General features: G+C 52.2%; 1 protein-coding gene across 1 annotated transcript; it reads left to right on the forward strand.

Moving 5' to 3' along the window:
• Positions 1-244: 244 nt before the first annotated feature.
• CRX (cone-rod homeobox) lies at positions 245-7,312 on the forward strand. The gene is made up of 4 exons (XM_026481716.3): positions 245-262; positions 5,068-5,179; positions 5,763-5,914; positions 6,665-7,312. Exons 2-4 carry the CDS (start codon positions 5,080-5,082, stop codon positions 7,310-7,312), a joined length of 900 nt encoding a protein of 299 aa, XP_026337501.2. The 5' UTR covers positions 245-262; positions 5,068-5,079.
• Positions 7,313-16,298: the final 8,986 nt, after the last annotated feature.

Consider the following 16,298-nt stretch of genomic DNA (forward strand, 5'->3'; position numbering starts at 1 on the left):
ATCTGAGCAGTGGGGAGATCATGACTGGAGGTCCTTATGGTTGTCAGCTGCCTGCCTGGGGGTGGGTACCTTCCTCTGCACCCCTCAGCCTCCGTTTCCCCATCTGTAGAATGGGATCACCTCCTTGACTACCCACAAGGTGCGTGCCAGCCTTCAGGCCTCACCTGTCAGAGCACCTGCTTGGGTGGGAGGCTGGACCCAGTGGCTGCTGGTCCTCGGGAGCCCTGAGCGCCAGCCTCGGGTCCCACAGGCTGGTCCCCAGGTCAGGGAGAGTGGTCTCCCTCAGCCCAGCTTGGGGACAATGAAGCATCATTGCCTTGAACTTCGCCGGGCGGGATGATGATAGGCTGATCGTAAATTCTCAACAAAAGGTGGACCTTGTAGGTGTTGCTGTCTGTGCTCCTTGCGGTGGGACACCAAAAGCCCGTGTAGGGCGGGGAAGTCCTGAGGCCGTGATACCGCTAGCTGTCTCGTCTTGTTGCCAGGGAAAAATTTCAGTGGCTGTCCGACGTTATTTTTGCTATTATTCTTTGCGGACGTCTTGTCCTCGAAGCACCTGGGGGTTGTCTGAGGAGCCGGCAGACACTCAGTCCCGGAGGTCATTGTCATGACCAGCTGCTTGGCCTTGGGCGAGCACCTCCCTCGGCCCAGGCTCCCATTCCCTGTCTGTAGGGTGGATCGCCCCGTCGCGAGAAGGCCGGGCTTTCCTGGAAGGCCGGCCGCTTAGCCTGGTTAAGCCGGCGCAGAGTGGACGGGAAGACAATGAACGTGGATGCCGGGTCCCTAGCAGGGCAGTTCCAACGCCTCCCCATTTCCGCGCCCTCCAGAAGGGCCGATGAAGCATCCTGGCCTCCTTGGAGAAGAGGGAGAGGACAGAGGGAACGCAGGCTGGGTGCCAGGAGAGGAGACTTCAGGAGTCTCCATCCCAGGGTGGGATCCCGGGTCCCCACTGACAGCCTGTGTGTGACCCTGGGCAAGTAACGGTGCCTGAGGTTACTGAAGACGTTCCCGTCTGTGAAATGGGAACATGCCAGTAATGCAGTGTCTGCCTCCCGAGGCTGTGCTGAGGACGTAAGGGTGTCATACATAGAGAAGGCTTGTGTGTGAGTTAGCCCTAGCTGTGTAACGAGTTATGCTAAAACTTAGCCGCTCAAAACAGCCAACATTTATGGTCTCATACTGTGTCTGGGGGACAGGGAACTCTGGCGGCTCCCCTGGGCGATTCTGGCTCAGGTCCCTTCGTGCTGTTGTACCCTGATGTTGACCAGGCCTGAGTCCTTGGCGGGCTTGCCTGACGCTTTGGAACTGACCTTTCCTGGGGGGCTTGGTCCCGTGGCTGTTGGCGGGACACCTCAGTGCCTGGCCACCTGGACGCCCCCCAGCCCCCACCCGCAGGCCTGCTTTGCGCGTCCTCACGACCCTGACCGGCTCCCCCCAGAGCAGCGCCAGGCTTGGAGGTCACCCTATCATTTCTGCAGTGCCGAATGGGGGGCCCACGGCAGTCCTGCTCCGTGGGAGGGGACAACACAAGGGGGTGAATCCCAGGGGGAAGATTGTTGGGGGCTTCCTAGAACGCCCATCAGGTCTTCGGATTTAAACCGGCTTTTTGCTTTTACTGTAACCACCAACACTGAGCTGCCCCGTGACTTTCCCGGCCAGGCCCTACATCATCGGTTTGCTCTCCACCTGGATCGCTCTGCCCCCGTCACATTGGGCATCTGGTTTCCTCCTCCAAAAGGACAAAACGATCCCAGCCTCTGCGCTTTGCAGCTGCTGTTCCTTCTGCCTGGAGGCATCTTCCCACGGTGACTGAGCCCATAGCTTTCCAGCCCCAGGGTCACCTCCTCACAGAGAGGTCTTCCCTGACCATCCATCTAGATAAGCTGTCTTACCCTCTCCCCAAACCCTGTCACTACCCCGTTTCCCCATTTCATTTTCCCAGAGGTTCAATCCCATGAGAACAGAGAGGCTGGTGCCTCATTTCTTGCTACGTCCCCACCACCTACGGCAAGGTGGGATCTCAAAAATATTTCCTGGAGGGGCAGTTCATGATAAATAGGACGGTGTCCCCCAAGTGAGGGACAAGAAGGACAGGCTAGTGGGAGCGGGAAGGAGGAAGGAGCTAAAGCAAAGGTCTTCTTTTTTTTACTTTTACTTATTTCTGAAATATTGGTGTATGTGTGGGAGAGAGACAGACAGACAGAGACAGAGAGACAGAAAGAGGGAGAGAGAGAAATCCAGGGTAGCCTGTGGGATGGCCTCCCCAGGGAAGTTCTGCTTGAGTTGGAAATTGCCAGAAGAGAGATGTTAGCTGTGACAGGGACCAGACAGGAGGCACACCTGGCCCAGGGGACAGCTTCTGCACACACCCAGGGAGGCTGCGAGGCTCCCTGAGGCCATCTTAGTGGGGGCGATAGGGAGCCCCGGAAAAGGTCTCATGGTTTTTTGTTTTGTTTAGATTTTATTGTTGCTTTTGTTTTTGAAAAGCTTCTATGTCCGTACGGTGACAAAGCAATCCAAACTGTCAAAGCAAGGCTTGGATACAGCACATCTCTCCAGAGGGCCTCACTTCTGGCAATATCCTCTGTCCTTCTGGCAATTTTCTGTGCATACATGGGCTTACATATATATCACATATATTATATATAGTTGCTGCCTTGTTTTAAAAATCATGAATGACAGGGGCGCCTGGGTGGCACAGCGGTTAAGCGTCTGCCTTCGGCTCAGGGCGTGATCCCGGCGTTATGGGATCGAGCCCCACATCAGGCTCCTCTGCTATGAGCCTGCTTCTTCCTCTCCCACTCCCCCTGCTTGTGTTCCCTCTCTCGCTGGCTGTCTCTATCCTGTCAAATAAATAAATAAATAAATCTTTAAAAAAAAATCATGAATGACGGCCTGCTACACACTGCTCAACACCATAACTTTTCCTTCGAGTATATATAATATATGTTGCCTATGTATATATCATATAATATATATTACATTAAATATCTATTTTGGTAATAAAGGACATCTAACACACACATTCATGCTCCTTTTATCAAAGTGTAATTTTAACAAAAAAACTTTTTTAAAGATTTTATTTATTTATTTGACAGAAAGAGCACAAGCAGGGGGACGGCAGGCAGAGGAAGAAGCAGGCTCCCCGCTGAGCAAGGAGCCCAATGCGGGACTCGATCCCAGGATCCCGAGATCATGACCTGAGCCGAAGGCAGATGCTTAACTGACTGAGCCACCCAGGCGCCCCTAATTTTAACAAAATTGAAAAACCTGACTCTCAGACATACATAACAAGCCCAGATCAAAGATTTATTTAAGTTATTAAATGAGAAAACCAGCTGTTTCAGAGGGGGGAGTCAAGAACAGAGGCTAATACGATTCTTCAGGAACATGCGAAAACAGAAGGGACACTGGACAGCAGGGCAGCAAATCCTCTGTAACCTTGAGGTCATCCTTTCTGCTGGAGACGAATCATTTGCCACCAAACTGCGTTACCGTTTACCTTATCACAGTCTAGACCCTGATCCGTAGCAAATACAGAGATCCGGCCCCTTAGAAAATGAAATAGGGCCGCCTGGGTGGCTCAGTCGGTTAAGCGTCTGCCTCCGGCTCGGGTCGTGATCTCAGGGATCCCGGGATCGAGCCCTGCATCGGGCTCCCTGCTCAGCAGGGACTCTGCTTCTCCCTCTGCCCCTCCCTCGTGCTCTGTTCTCTCTCGCTCTCTCTCTCAAATAAATAAATAAAATCTTTTAAAAGAAAGAAGAAAGAAAGAAAGAAAGAAAGAAAGAAAGAAAGAAAGAAAGAGAAAGAAAGAAAAGAAAGAAAGAGGGAGGGAAGGAAGGAAGAAAAGAAAGAAAGAAAGAAAGAAAGAAAGAAAGAAAGAAAGAAAGAGGGAGGGAAGGAAGGAAGGAAGGAAAGAAAGAAAGAAAGAAAGAAAGAAAGAAAGAAAGAAAAAGAAAATGAAATAACCCTTGGGCCGGGAAGGGTTCTGTTAAACAGGCTCCCAGGATGATCTAGAAATGACACACTGTTGCCTCTTATGGCCAAGTTTGGGATCATTTCTCTTCACTCTTTACCACAGAGTTCTAAAAATCAGTTTGCAGCCGCCTTATACTTTTTAGTGACTTCATGGAATTCCCTTGAATACAAGTGCCATCAGCTACTTGCATAATTTACTTACTGCCTCCCCTTTGGTGCACATAGAGGCTGCTTCCAGATTTTGGCGATCGTACCCGTGCGCCATGGAGCTCATGCAAACATCCGCTTGCAAATGGCCAGGGGCGCCCCCTGCTGTTCGCTTTGCGGCACTGACCGTGGTGTCAGGTGCTAGTTTAAGGAGCGGGTACACATCCCGCATTCACCCTCCCAACCACCTAAAGATGTAAATGCTCTTTGCATTCCCATCTTCCCTCGAGGGGACGAAGGCGCCCCGAAAGCAAATTGCCCCGGGGAGGGGGTGGCGGTGGGGAGAGGAAAGATGGCATTTCGCTTTGATGAATGCTTCTAGTTTTTTTCCACCGCATAGATGATGCTCGCTGCTCGCTGCCCCCGACCCCACGCCGGAGCACCTGCTTCTCCCGCACCCAGGCCGGGGCTAACGGACCTCTTTTATCTCTGCCCACCTGACGGGTCACACTTGGTCGTGGAGGATCGTCCATCACTTGTTTCCATGAGACTGCCATCCCAGTTTGTCCGGGACTCTTCCCGTGTTTGTGGGGGAAATACCCACGTCTCTAGAAACCTCCCCGTCCCAAGCAGGCCGGGACAGAGGGTCACCCTGCTGTCCGTGATTCTGTGTGGGGCTGGACATCTTTTCTGGGGCCTAGGATGCGAATTACAGTTTCAGCTGCTTTTGCAGACAGGGTTTTGGGGAAGCTTTGCCCACCTTGAGCGGAGGGCCGTTTTATAGGTGTGGAAACTGAGGCACAGAGAGCTAGGTGCCCAAGGTCACATACCTAAGAGTCTGAAGCAGGACTTGGACCTGAGCCTGCCGGGCACCACGTAGTACCTGGGGAGTGTCTGAGCGCCCCCTCCTCTCTTGCAGGCCCGCAGACCTGGGCCGCGGAGTCCCCAAAGATCATGATGGCGTATATGAACCCGGGGCCCCACTACTCAGTCAACGCCTTGGCCCTGAGTGGTCCCAGCGTGGATCTGATGCACCAAGCTGTGTCCTATCCAAGTGAGTACCGTCCTTCTCCCGACCCCCCGGCTCTCAGTGGCCCCCAGGGACCTTCAGCCTCAGGAAGAAGCTGGGAAATTACTGGGGTGCTGTCGGAGTCACACCAGCCGTATCTAGTCATTTGCAATTTGCCAAACATTTTTCCGCGGACTGAGGGGTGGAGGAAAGCGTGGGGTCACTCATAGCAATTTAGGAAGTGGCTCCCGCTAGGGGACCTGTCACTCTTCTACCCGAGAAAGAGTTGAATATTCTCAATGGGGTGTGTCAACTGAACATGGCTTGGTGCATAAGAAATTTTAGAAAGGGCATAAAAACCCAACTCATACCCCTCCTTACAGGGCTAACGCCAGTTCTCGGGGTGACTCATGAGCCCCAAGATGAGGGGCAAAGAGGGGCCCTGTTTCCCGGGGAGACAGAGGGAAGTCTACAAGGTCAGGGAATAGGTGCACCCTTCTCTTGGGCAGATGAACCCCCAGAAAGGGCTTCTGGGCATCTCACCAAACCTCAGGGCCTCCCACCAGCAGACAAAGAGACTGGGAGGTCCAGGTCCGCCGATGGTCCCGTTGTCCTGTCCCTGCCTTAGGCGCCCCGAGAAAGCAGAGGCGGGAGCGGACCACCTTCACCCGGAGCCAGCTGGAGGAGCTGGAGGCCCTGTTTGCCAAGACTCAGTACCCGGATGTGTACGCGCGAGAGGAAGTGGCTCTGAAGATCAATCTGCCCGAGTCCAGGGTTCAGGTGGGGTGCTCTGCGCCCTTGGCCCCTTCCAGCCCTTCCTGAGACCCAGAGTGAAGGGAGGCAGAGTCATAGTCACACTGGCCCCAGGCCCTTTGCACACTCTGTTCCTTCTCCCTGGAAGGTTGATTCCCCATTGCCTTGCTCAGGTCTTTGTTTATCGACCAATCAGGTCACCGTGTCCGTCAGCGAGACCTAGAGGGACCCTCGCATTTAAAGTCGCAATGTCCCCTGACACCCCTGCTCCGCGGCCCCCTCCTCCCGCTCCATTGGGTCTTCTAAAGTGTTGCTCACCTCGGAAAATACTATGCAGTGTCCTTCCTGTTGATTTATAATCTGACTCTCTCAGCAAGAACATCAGCTCCGTGGAGGTATCCCCCAAGTCGTAGTTCACGCTCGTTTATGAACTGATCGGGTGGGTGGATGGACACGTGTAGATATCTGCGTTTGTATGATCGTGCGTGTGCGCGTATGACTGGATGGGTGCGTGTGTGTGATTATATGCACAACTGCATGTGTGATTGTATGTGTGTACATAGGATTGTGCACGTGTGTCTAATTGCTGATACGAATGACGGATGGATGGATGGATGGTCGGATGCACGGACAGAGCTCCCCATAACCGACTGCAAGGTGGGGAGGCGTGATTTGGGCATGCCTCATCAATAAACACCACCATTTCAGGGCACTGTGGGGGCTCCCCAGGGCTCCCTCCCCACTCACCCACCCCATCCCTTCTCCCCGCCCCCCCAGGTTTGGTTCAAGAACCGCAGAGCCAAATGCCGCCAGCAGCGTCAGCAGCAGAAACAGCAGCCACAGCCCCCGGGAGCCCAGACCAAGGCTCGCCCTGCCAAGAGGAAGGCGGGCACGTCGCCGAGGTCCTCCTCGGACGTCTGTCCAGACCCCCTGGGCATCTCAGACTCCTACAGCCCCCCTCTACCCGGCCCCTCAGGCTCCCCCACCACGGCCGTGGCCACCGTGTCCATCTGGAGCCCGGCCTCAGAGTCCCCTTTGCCCGAGGCCCAGCGGGCGGGGCTGGTGGCCTCGGGGCCTCCTCTGACCTCGGCGCCCTACGCCATGACCTACGCCCCCGCCTCGGCTTTCTGCTCTTCCCCCTCAGCCTACGGGTCTCCGAGCTCCTATTTCAGCGGCCTGGATCCCTATCTTTCCCCCATGGTGCCCCAGTTGGGGGGCCCGGCTCTCAGCCCCCTTTCCGGCCCCTCCGTGGGGCCCTCCCTGGCCCAGTCCCCCACCTCCCTGTCAGGCCAGGGCTACGGCACCTATAGCCCTGTGGACAGCTTGGAATTCAAGGACCCCACAGGCACCTGGAAGTTCACCTACAACCCCATGGACCCTCTGGATTACAAGGATCAGAGTGCCTGGAAGTTTCAGATCTTGTAGAAGATACTCTTCTGCGTCTCGTCACCACCTGCCCCGGGACGGGCCTCCCTGGGAAAGCCTCGGAGCTGGCCAATCGATCCTGTGTGGAGCAGCCCACCACAGTCCCTCCCCCTCCCCCCGGGGAGGATCTCCTCGCTGCGGCTCAGTAGGTCTCAGTAACCCTCCACCCAGCTGCCGGTTTAAGCCATGAGCCCCGGACTCCAGAAACCGGTGCCGAGAATGTGCCCCGAGAGGAAATTAAACTGTACCCTCAGTTGATGTGGGGGTACCGGTGAGGTCAGACTCAAGGTGGCCCTGAACAGAGACGGGGGGGGGGGGGACTCAATTCTGTACCTTCCACTCAGGAGACTTCCTTAGCATATGGCTAGAGAACCTTCTAGAAAATCCAAAGATAGACTTCTAAGCAGCCCCACCATGGAAGCTTAGGCCAACTGTATACAGTTCAATTTAAAAAATGCATTTGGGGAGGTAACAGGTTTCACACATGTCTGGTTTTACATGGTAGGGTTAGGGGGCTCTTTGATATATATATATATTTTTCTTCTTCTTCTTCTCCTTCTTCTTCTTCTTCTTCTTCTTCTTCTTCTTCTTCTTCTTCTTCTTCTTCGTTTCTTAAAGACTTCTGACCATTCATGCGTTCTTTCGGACGTTGAGAATGGGCATATTTGGTGGGAGAATGGAAGGCAAGCTTCCTGTTTCATGTGTCCTTCTCCCCCCTTCTGTTCTAGGATTTTCTAAAGGTGAATTTCACCCAAGCGTTGGAGGAACTGTGGTAGTTGCAACTGGGGCCGATTCTGGGCCCCAACTCTAGCTGTGGGCATTTCAAAAAAGAAGAGGAGGTGGCAGGCTTCCCTTTTGTAAATATGCAAGAGATGGGGGCAAGAGATGGGGGTCGGGGGAGAGAAGTGGGTTTGGCGGAAGCCCCACATTTCAAATACACAGTCTTTCTCTTAGATTCTGTTTCCTGTTCCCCTTGTGGGGACTGGACCAGAGAGCCCGGCCTGAGGGAGTTTCCCTGGGGCGGCGCCATCTTTCTTTCCATGCAACTTGACCCCCAGCGACAGAGACAAGCACTGAGAGAATTTTAAGAAGGAGTCAGGCATGATGACACTCTTGGAAGTTTAGTGCTTTGGTCTTGCTTCCTCAGTCTGAATTTTTCTTCCATGTTTGGCCCTGGGGGAGAAGCAGCCATGAGCCTTTCACTGGGGGGCTTCACAAGGTAGCAGGAAGTAGGGCGGGAAGGGGGTGGTGTGCTGGTACATGGGAACCACCAGCCCCACAAAGAAGAGGAAAAGCCCTGATCTGTAGTGTTTGCCAATGTCCATGGTGTAAATGCTCCCACTATGGCTGAGTTCTGGGCACCCATCTGAGGTCACGGACTCAGAGCCCGAGGCGTGCCCTCTGCTCTCATGGGCTGGTAGGAACAGGCTCCAGGTCCTCAGTGCAGGAAGGAACAGCAGGAGGCCTCAGATGATTATTCTGGGTCCAGGCCAGGAGAGGTCCACGCTGCCTGGACCCCCAAGACCCCTGAGACCCCTGAGGGGGATACTGTGATCACTGGAATCCACAAGGATGGTTTACTCAGCACATCGCGTGACCATCTCTCATGGGCCTGAGTCCCACTGGCCTCTGGGACATGAGACCCGGGAGTGGTTCAGAGTCCTGTGTGGGACACAAAGGATAAACAGAGGAGGCCAGCGCAAGCTGGGGTGGGGGGTGGGAGGTCCAGGCAGCATTCATAGGGGTGAATCTGTTCAGGGGCTTCAGGCTTCCTTTCCCCCGGACCAGCCTCCCGGCTTCTGGGGAGGGCAAAGCTTCCACTTCCTGAAGCCAGGATGAGTGACAAGGGGGAGAAGGAAGTGGGGGGGGGACCCCCCTCATTCTGTGTCCCCTTTCCCACTCACTGGGACTCGTCTCCTTCCCTCCATGCCACCCACAGAGTGACAATGATTAAAATGCTGAATCCTGCTTAAAGTCTGGGTGATTTTTGTTTTTTAAATTTCTGAGGCGGGGCAGACAGGGAGAGGTGGAAAAAGGGGTCGCTCTGTCCTTCTCCTCCGCTCCTCGGCTCTCCCCTCCCCCCCCCCCGCCCCGGTCTCTGGGAACATGGGTCGGTCCACGTGCTTTCTCTGTCCGGTCACTGTCTTTCCCTCAGTATCTCCTTAAAGCCAATTAAGCAGGGACATGGGCTCCAGATGCCAGCTTCCACCTGCTGGGACCTCACTGGGCCCCTGAGTTCTCCTCTGCCAGGTGGGGGAGGGAAGTGGTCATGCTTCCTGCCTCCGTGGCCCATGTGAGGACACAGGCCCTCCCTGTCAGCCAGCCTCTGGTCCCCCTCTCCCCCCTGTCCCTCTCACCTCTGCTTCTCTCTTTCTTTTCCTTCTGACTGTCCCCCAGACTCCCAGGCCCCCATTTCTCTTTGCAGGATTTGTACCTTTTTCTTTCTCCTTCTTCTCTTTTCTTTGCCCATTTTTTCTGTTTCTCCAAATGTAAGTCACTGTTGTCTGCTTCTGTCCCTCTCAATCCCGGAGTCCCAGGATAAGATTTGTGTGTGTGTGTGTGTGTGTGTGTGTGTGTATGTTGGGGGGTGGGGAGAGGGAGACAGAGTTGGTGGGGTCAGACACACTTGCTGTCCGAGCCCTGGGTAGGCCACTTCTGGTCCCCGGATCCCGGGTGATTCATTTCTCCCAGCTTCAGCTTCCCCTCCTGTAACACTGAGCAGACCTACCTCGAGAGAAGGAAATGAGATCCTTATATTAAGTATCTGGTCCTGAACCTCTGGTCCATGGTAAGAGCCCAGTAAACATTTATTTTTGTGGTAAAACACAAGCACATAAAATTGACCATTACGATCACTTTTTTTTTTTTTAAAGATTTTATTTATTTATTCGACAGAGATAGAGACAGCCAGCGAGAGAGGGAACACAAGCAGGGGGAGCGGGAGAGAGAGAAGCAGGCTCCTAGCAGAAGAGCCTGATGTGGGGCTCGATCCCGTAACGCCAGGACCACACCCTGAGCCGAAGGCAGACGCTTTAACCGCTCTGCCACCCAGGCGCCCCTACGATCACCTTTTTTTAATAAAGATTTTATTTTTTCAAGTAATCTCTACACCCAGTGCGGGGCTCGAACTGACCCCGTCAAGATCAAGAGTTGCACACTCTACAGTCCGAGCCAGCCAGGCGTCCCCGTTCTTATGACCTCACAGTGTGCGGTTTGGTGGTTCTAAGTACATTCGCAGAGGAAACCTGACACTAAAGGCCACAGAGTGTAGGATTCCATTCATATGAACTCTCCAGAAGAGGCAGGCCCACAGGGAGGGAGAGCAGAAGAGTTGGTTGCCAGGGGCTGGACAGGACGGAGGGAATGGGGAGTGACTGCTTAATGGGTACGGGTTTCTATTTAGGTGACAAAAAAGTTCTGGAACTAGGTAGCAACCCAGTCATTCCACCTCTGTGTATATACCCCCAAAGAATTGAAAACAGGTGTTCAAGCAAAAACTTGAGGTTTCTTGTTCATTGTAGCATTATTGGCAATGACCAAACGACGGAAACAAGTCAAACGTCGATCAACTATTGAATGGGTAGACAAAAAGTGCCTGGGCCATCCAAAGGACTTTTTTTTTTTTTAAGATTTTATTTAATTTTTTGACAGAGAGAGAACAAGCAGGGGGAATGGGAGAGGGACAAGCAGACTCCCTGCTGAGCAAGGACCCTGGGATCATGACCTGAGCCGAAAGCAGACGCTTAACCAACTGAGCCACCCAGGCGCCCTATCCAATGGACTCTTACTTGGCCACAAAAAGGAAAAGTTTATTTTTATTTTCTTACTAATCTTTACACCCAACATGGGGCTCGAACTCATGACCCCGAGATCAAGAGTCACATGCTCTTCCGACTGAGCCAGCCGGGCACCCTGGGTATATTCTATATCTTGATTACGGTGGTGGTTCCATGGCCATATATGATGGTCTGAACTCCTGTATTGTTACGATGGGTAGATTTTACAGAATACAAATTATACCTCAATTAATTGGGAGGAAAAAAGAAAAATCCACCAAGCATGTACTGTTTGCCAGACACTGGAGAAAGCCAGTTCCAAAACGCTCAATTCTCAAAACAATCCACCAGAGAGATGCTATTTGTATCAGATAGATGCTTTTATCATCCCATTTCACAGATGAGAAAACTGAGGCTGTGGGAGGTCAGGTGACCTGCCCAAGATCCCACCACTAGAAAGAGGTACTTGGGTTTTATATTCATCTTGCTGGACCCTCCAGACCCTGCTGGTGTTTCTCCCCTCCCCTCTGATTTTGGTCCTCCCTCATTCTTCCTTCCTCCCTCGCCTCAAGCTCAGGTGTGCGGACATCTCCCCCGCACCCCTGCATGTCTGGGTCCTCCCCCACTCCACTCCTCCTGCTCTCTGAGCCCCTCCCTGGTTGTTTCCTCTGTCCCTGAACAGGACTAATTTAGCAAATGCTCCAATCTTCTTATGATGGTCCAGCCTCAGCAGAATGGCCGGGAATTAGCAGGGATTATGTTCAGATTCGTGACCCCCGGGGGGACGGGCTCCGTGGAGACAAATGTGTTTTATTTATTTATTTTTAAAGATTTTATTTATTTATTTATTTGAGAGAGAGAGAGAGAGAGAGAGCACGAGTGGGGATGAGGGGCAGAGGGAGAGGGAGAAGCAGACACTCCACTGAGCAGGGAGCCAGAAGCGGGGCTGGAACCCAGGACCCTGAGATCATGACCTGAGCCGAAGGCAATCGCTTAACCGACTGAGCCACCCAGGTGCCCCCAGCAAATTAGTTTTAACAAAGTGACGCCTTCCTCCATGGAAATCATGCCTAGGACATGCGGTAATAAAAAAATCACAGCCAAACTCTTCACTGGCACTGTGGTGTGCTAGGGACCGTTAGGCACATTCCTTGAATTTCTGCCCCCACCCCCAATCTTCATTACAGCCTCACGCGGTGGGCACCATCTCCCAGCTCCCCTCTTTCATGGGTCAGGAGGGAACTTTCCCAGGGCAAACGGGGTCCGGTCCCAGCCTTCCAGGTGCCTCTGGGTAAAGATGGAACAGAGGCTGGGAGGCGAGGACGGAGTGGCTGGGGCCACGCCATGTGCCAGCGTGACTTCGGAATGGTGCTTTCAGCCCCTCAGAGTCCGGAGGAGATGGGGGCCAGCAAGAGGGGGTGAAAACGGAGAGGCATAGAAGAGGGGATTAGGTAGGGAAAGAAGAGCCAAGACAGACGCCAGGAGAGGACTTTTGTGCAAGGTATGCCTTCTTCCTTAATCAGGAGATCGAATTTTCCAGTGAAGCCTATGGGCCTGGAGTTTTTTTTTGTGGGAAGATAATTATGTGCTTAATTTACTTAACAGATATATCATTGTTCATAGTTTAAGGTCTCTTCTTCGGTCAGTTTCAGAAAGCTGTATTTCTCAAGGGATTTGTCCATTTTTCTTTACACTGTCAGATTCGTTGGCATACGATTGCTCACGATCTCCTAACTTCCATTTGATTTGGCCGTAGCATTAAATGATACATCAGATCCAGATAAGAAGAAAGACTAAGATCAACCATCTTTAATGTCATCTCAGGAAGTTAGAAATGAGGAAAGACATAAGTGAAGATAAGAGCAGAAATTAATAAAATAAAAAATGTACTATCGGAAAAAAAAAAGACATGAGCTGTTTTGTAAAAGGCTATGGAAATCAGCAGCTCCCCAAAACACTAACAAAGAGAAAAAGAAATTACTAATATCAAGAATGAACATGAGAGAGGGCATTACGAAAAATCCTACATTAAGATATCGATGATCGTGAAAGGATATTGCGAATAATTGTATGCCCAGAAATTTGAAAATTTAGATGACAAACTCCCAGCTAAATCCAACTTACCAAAGCAAGCACATAAAAAATTAAAAATCCAAATAGTCCTTTCGAAGAAGAATAATCCAGGGGCACCCGGCTGGCTCAGTCAGTGGAGCGTGTGACTCTTGATGTCCGGGTTGTGAGTTCGAGCCCCGGGTTGGGGGTAGAGATTACTGAAAAATAAATAAGTAAATAAAAATAAAAACACAAGTACATTATTTTTTTTAAAAGAAGAATAATCCATAATTAACATTTTTCATGCAAAGAACACGGCTTGCCCAAGGCATTTCACAGAACAATTGAGAAAAAAATTACATCAATCTTACGTAAGCTTCCAGAGAACCGAGAGGAGACATTTTTCATTTGTTTCATGAGGCCTTGGTATCCAAAACCTGGCAAGAACATTGAGATAAAGGAAAATGATAGATCACGAACTCAAAGTCCTAGACAAAATATCAGACGCAACCCAGCATATTTAAAGAATAATACATCCCGACCAAGTTGAGTTTATTCCAGGAATGCAAGACCGATTTAATATTTAAACACAGAGGGAGGTAATTTGCCGCATTAATAAAGAGAAGATCATGTCATCCCAATATATGCAGGAGGAACATTTGCTAAAACTCAAAATCCCTTTTTTATGAAAAATAACGAACTTTTAGAAATGAGGAAGAGAAGTGAATTCCTTAGCTGATAAAGGGTATCTACAAAAGAACCTTATGGAAAATGTTATATTTGGGATGCCTGGGGGGCGCAGTTGTTAAGAGTCTGCCATCGGCTCAGGTCATGATCTCAGGGTCCTGGGATCGAGCCCCATATTGGGCTCCTTGCTCAGCGGGGAGCCTGCTTTTCCCTCTCCCTCTGCCTCTGCCTTTCCCCCCAGCTTGTGCTCTCTCTCTTAAAAAAGGAAAAAAAAGAAAAATGCATTTGAATTTCTCTCTCTTATATATCCTTTCTGTTTGCCTTCGTTGCTCCTGTCTGCCATCTTATCTCTTGCCTCTCTCCTCTGTGTTCTGGGAATAACTTCAGAGCTCCTGAGAGCAAGATCCAGCCCTAGCTCACCTCTCCATCCTCCCCTTTCTGCCTGGTTGGCCTCTTCCTGCCCCTAAAAGAAGCTAAGCTCTGGGACCACGGCCAGGTGGGTAGGGGCTCAGGGGGACGAGGGCAGCGGTGGGCGGGGGGGGGGGGGGGACGAGGGCGGCATTCCCCTATAGAGCTGGTTCTCAAAGTACCGTCCCTAATTCTTCTCGTTCCTGATTCTTCTCGGATTCATACCAGCCGCCTCAGCATCATCTGGGAACTTGTCTGAAATGCAAATTTGGGGTCCCACCCCCAGACCCAGAGAATCAGAAACTAGGGGGCCGGGGGAGGTGCGGTAGTCCGGGTTTTAACAAGCCCTCTAGGGGATTCGGAGGCACACAGATTTTGAAAATCCGTGCTGTCAGGAGGTGCTAGGGAGCGAAGCTGGTTCACCAGGTAATTATAACTGTGTGATCTGTTCTCAAGGGTGGAGACCAGGCAGACACCCAGTGACTCTGCCCCGGGGGACAGAGCCGTGGGGCCAGGGGTGGGTTCTCCCAGCGGCTGTGACAGGTTCTCTCCGGAGCAGATGTCAGCTGTGAAGGCTCCCATGTCTGTGGGGCCTGGGGCTGGGGGGTGGACCCTGACATAATCCCATTGTATGGATGGGGAAAACCAAGCCCGTCTAGGGAGGGTCTTTGCTGATAATGGTAAGGACCTCCAGGCATCCCCAGCTGCTCCAAGCAGCATTTGGGATGTTGACCTCAAGGGGTTTGCTAACTAGGAGGAAGAGAAAGCAGCCCCCAAGGGCCAGGAGCTGGCCAGGCTCTCACGACCAGGACTCAGTGACCTCCTGCCCCCTAGAAGCGAGGCCACGAAACACAAAGGGACAAGGTCAGTCTCCCATTGTGTTGAAGTGGACTCCCGGTTAATCATGTCTGATTGCTATGAGAAACACAAACGCTGTCCAGACCGCCAAAGACACGGCTGTTCCCCACGCCGGCTGGCATGGGGGACGCTGGCCATGCTCCCCACGGCTCCCGACGCCGCAGCTCCTCGCCTTCGAGACCAGACACCCCATCAGAGCAAGACCTCTGTTTCCCGACACCATTCAACCCAGAGCACAGCCTCGCTTCCTTTATTAACAATTGTGGTAAAGTAGGGGCGTCTGGGCGGCTCAGGGGGTTGAGCGTCCGATCCTCGGTGTTGGCTCGGGTCATGATCTCAGGGTCGTGGGATCGAGCCCCCCACTGCACTCCGTGCTTGGTGCGCTCAGCACAGGGTGTGCTTGAGATTCTCTCCCTCCGCCCGCCCCTGCCCCCCCGCTCGTGCTCTCTCTCTAAAATAAAATAGTATCTTTGTAAAAAATTGCAGTAAAATCTATAGAACACAAAAGGCATCTTTTTTTTTTTTACCATTTTTAAAAGCACGATTCACTGGTGTTAAGTACTTGCACAAGGTGGTGCAACAGTCACCACCATCCACCCCCGGGGCTTTTTCCATTGTCCCAAACTGAAACTCTGTTCCCATTAAACACTACCTCCCCATGCCCTCCGCCCCTCTTCCCAGCCCCTGGTAACCTAGAATCTACTTTCTGTCTCTAGCCATACGGGTGTACCAGGATCTGCTTGAGTCCCTGACTGCAATTCTTTTTTTTAAGATTTTATTTATTTATTTATTTATTTATCAGAGAGAAAGCACAAGCAGGGGGAGCAGCAGAGGGAGAGGGAGAAGCAGGCTCCCCGCTGAGCAGGGAGCCCCTGTGGGACTCGATCCCAGGACCCAAGCCGAAGGCAGACACTTAACTGACTGAGCCACCCAGGTGTCCCCCTGACTTCAATTCTTTTGAGCATAAAAATCACTTTTCTTTGAACCTCCCCCCCCCCAAATAATATACAAGCCCATGTCCTGCACAGGTCCTTTCAAACACCCTCTTACCAAGATGCCCCTAGTTAGGAGATGATAAACCCACATGTGCTCCACTCCTGCGTCCTCCTGACAGTCCTCGGCTGAGGGGCACTGACAGCTCTCACCAGGGCTCTCAAAAACCAACCTGCCCTCTAAGAGCGTGAGACGGTCAGACTCCGCATCCC

The sequence above is a fragment of the Ursus arctos genome, unplaced genomic scaffold, assembly GCF_023065955.2.
Source record: "Ursus arctos isolate Adak ecotype North America unplaced genomic scaffold, UrsArc2.0 scaffold_19, whole genome shotgun sequence".
Taxonomy (NCBI): Eukaryota; Metazoa; Chordata; class Mammalia; order Carnivora; family Ursidae; genus Ursus; species Ursus arctos.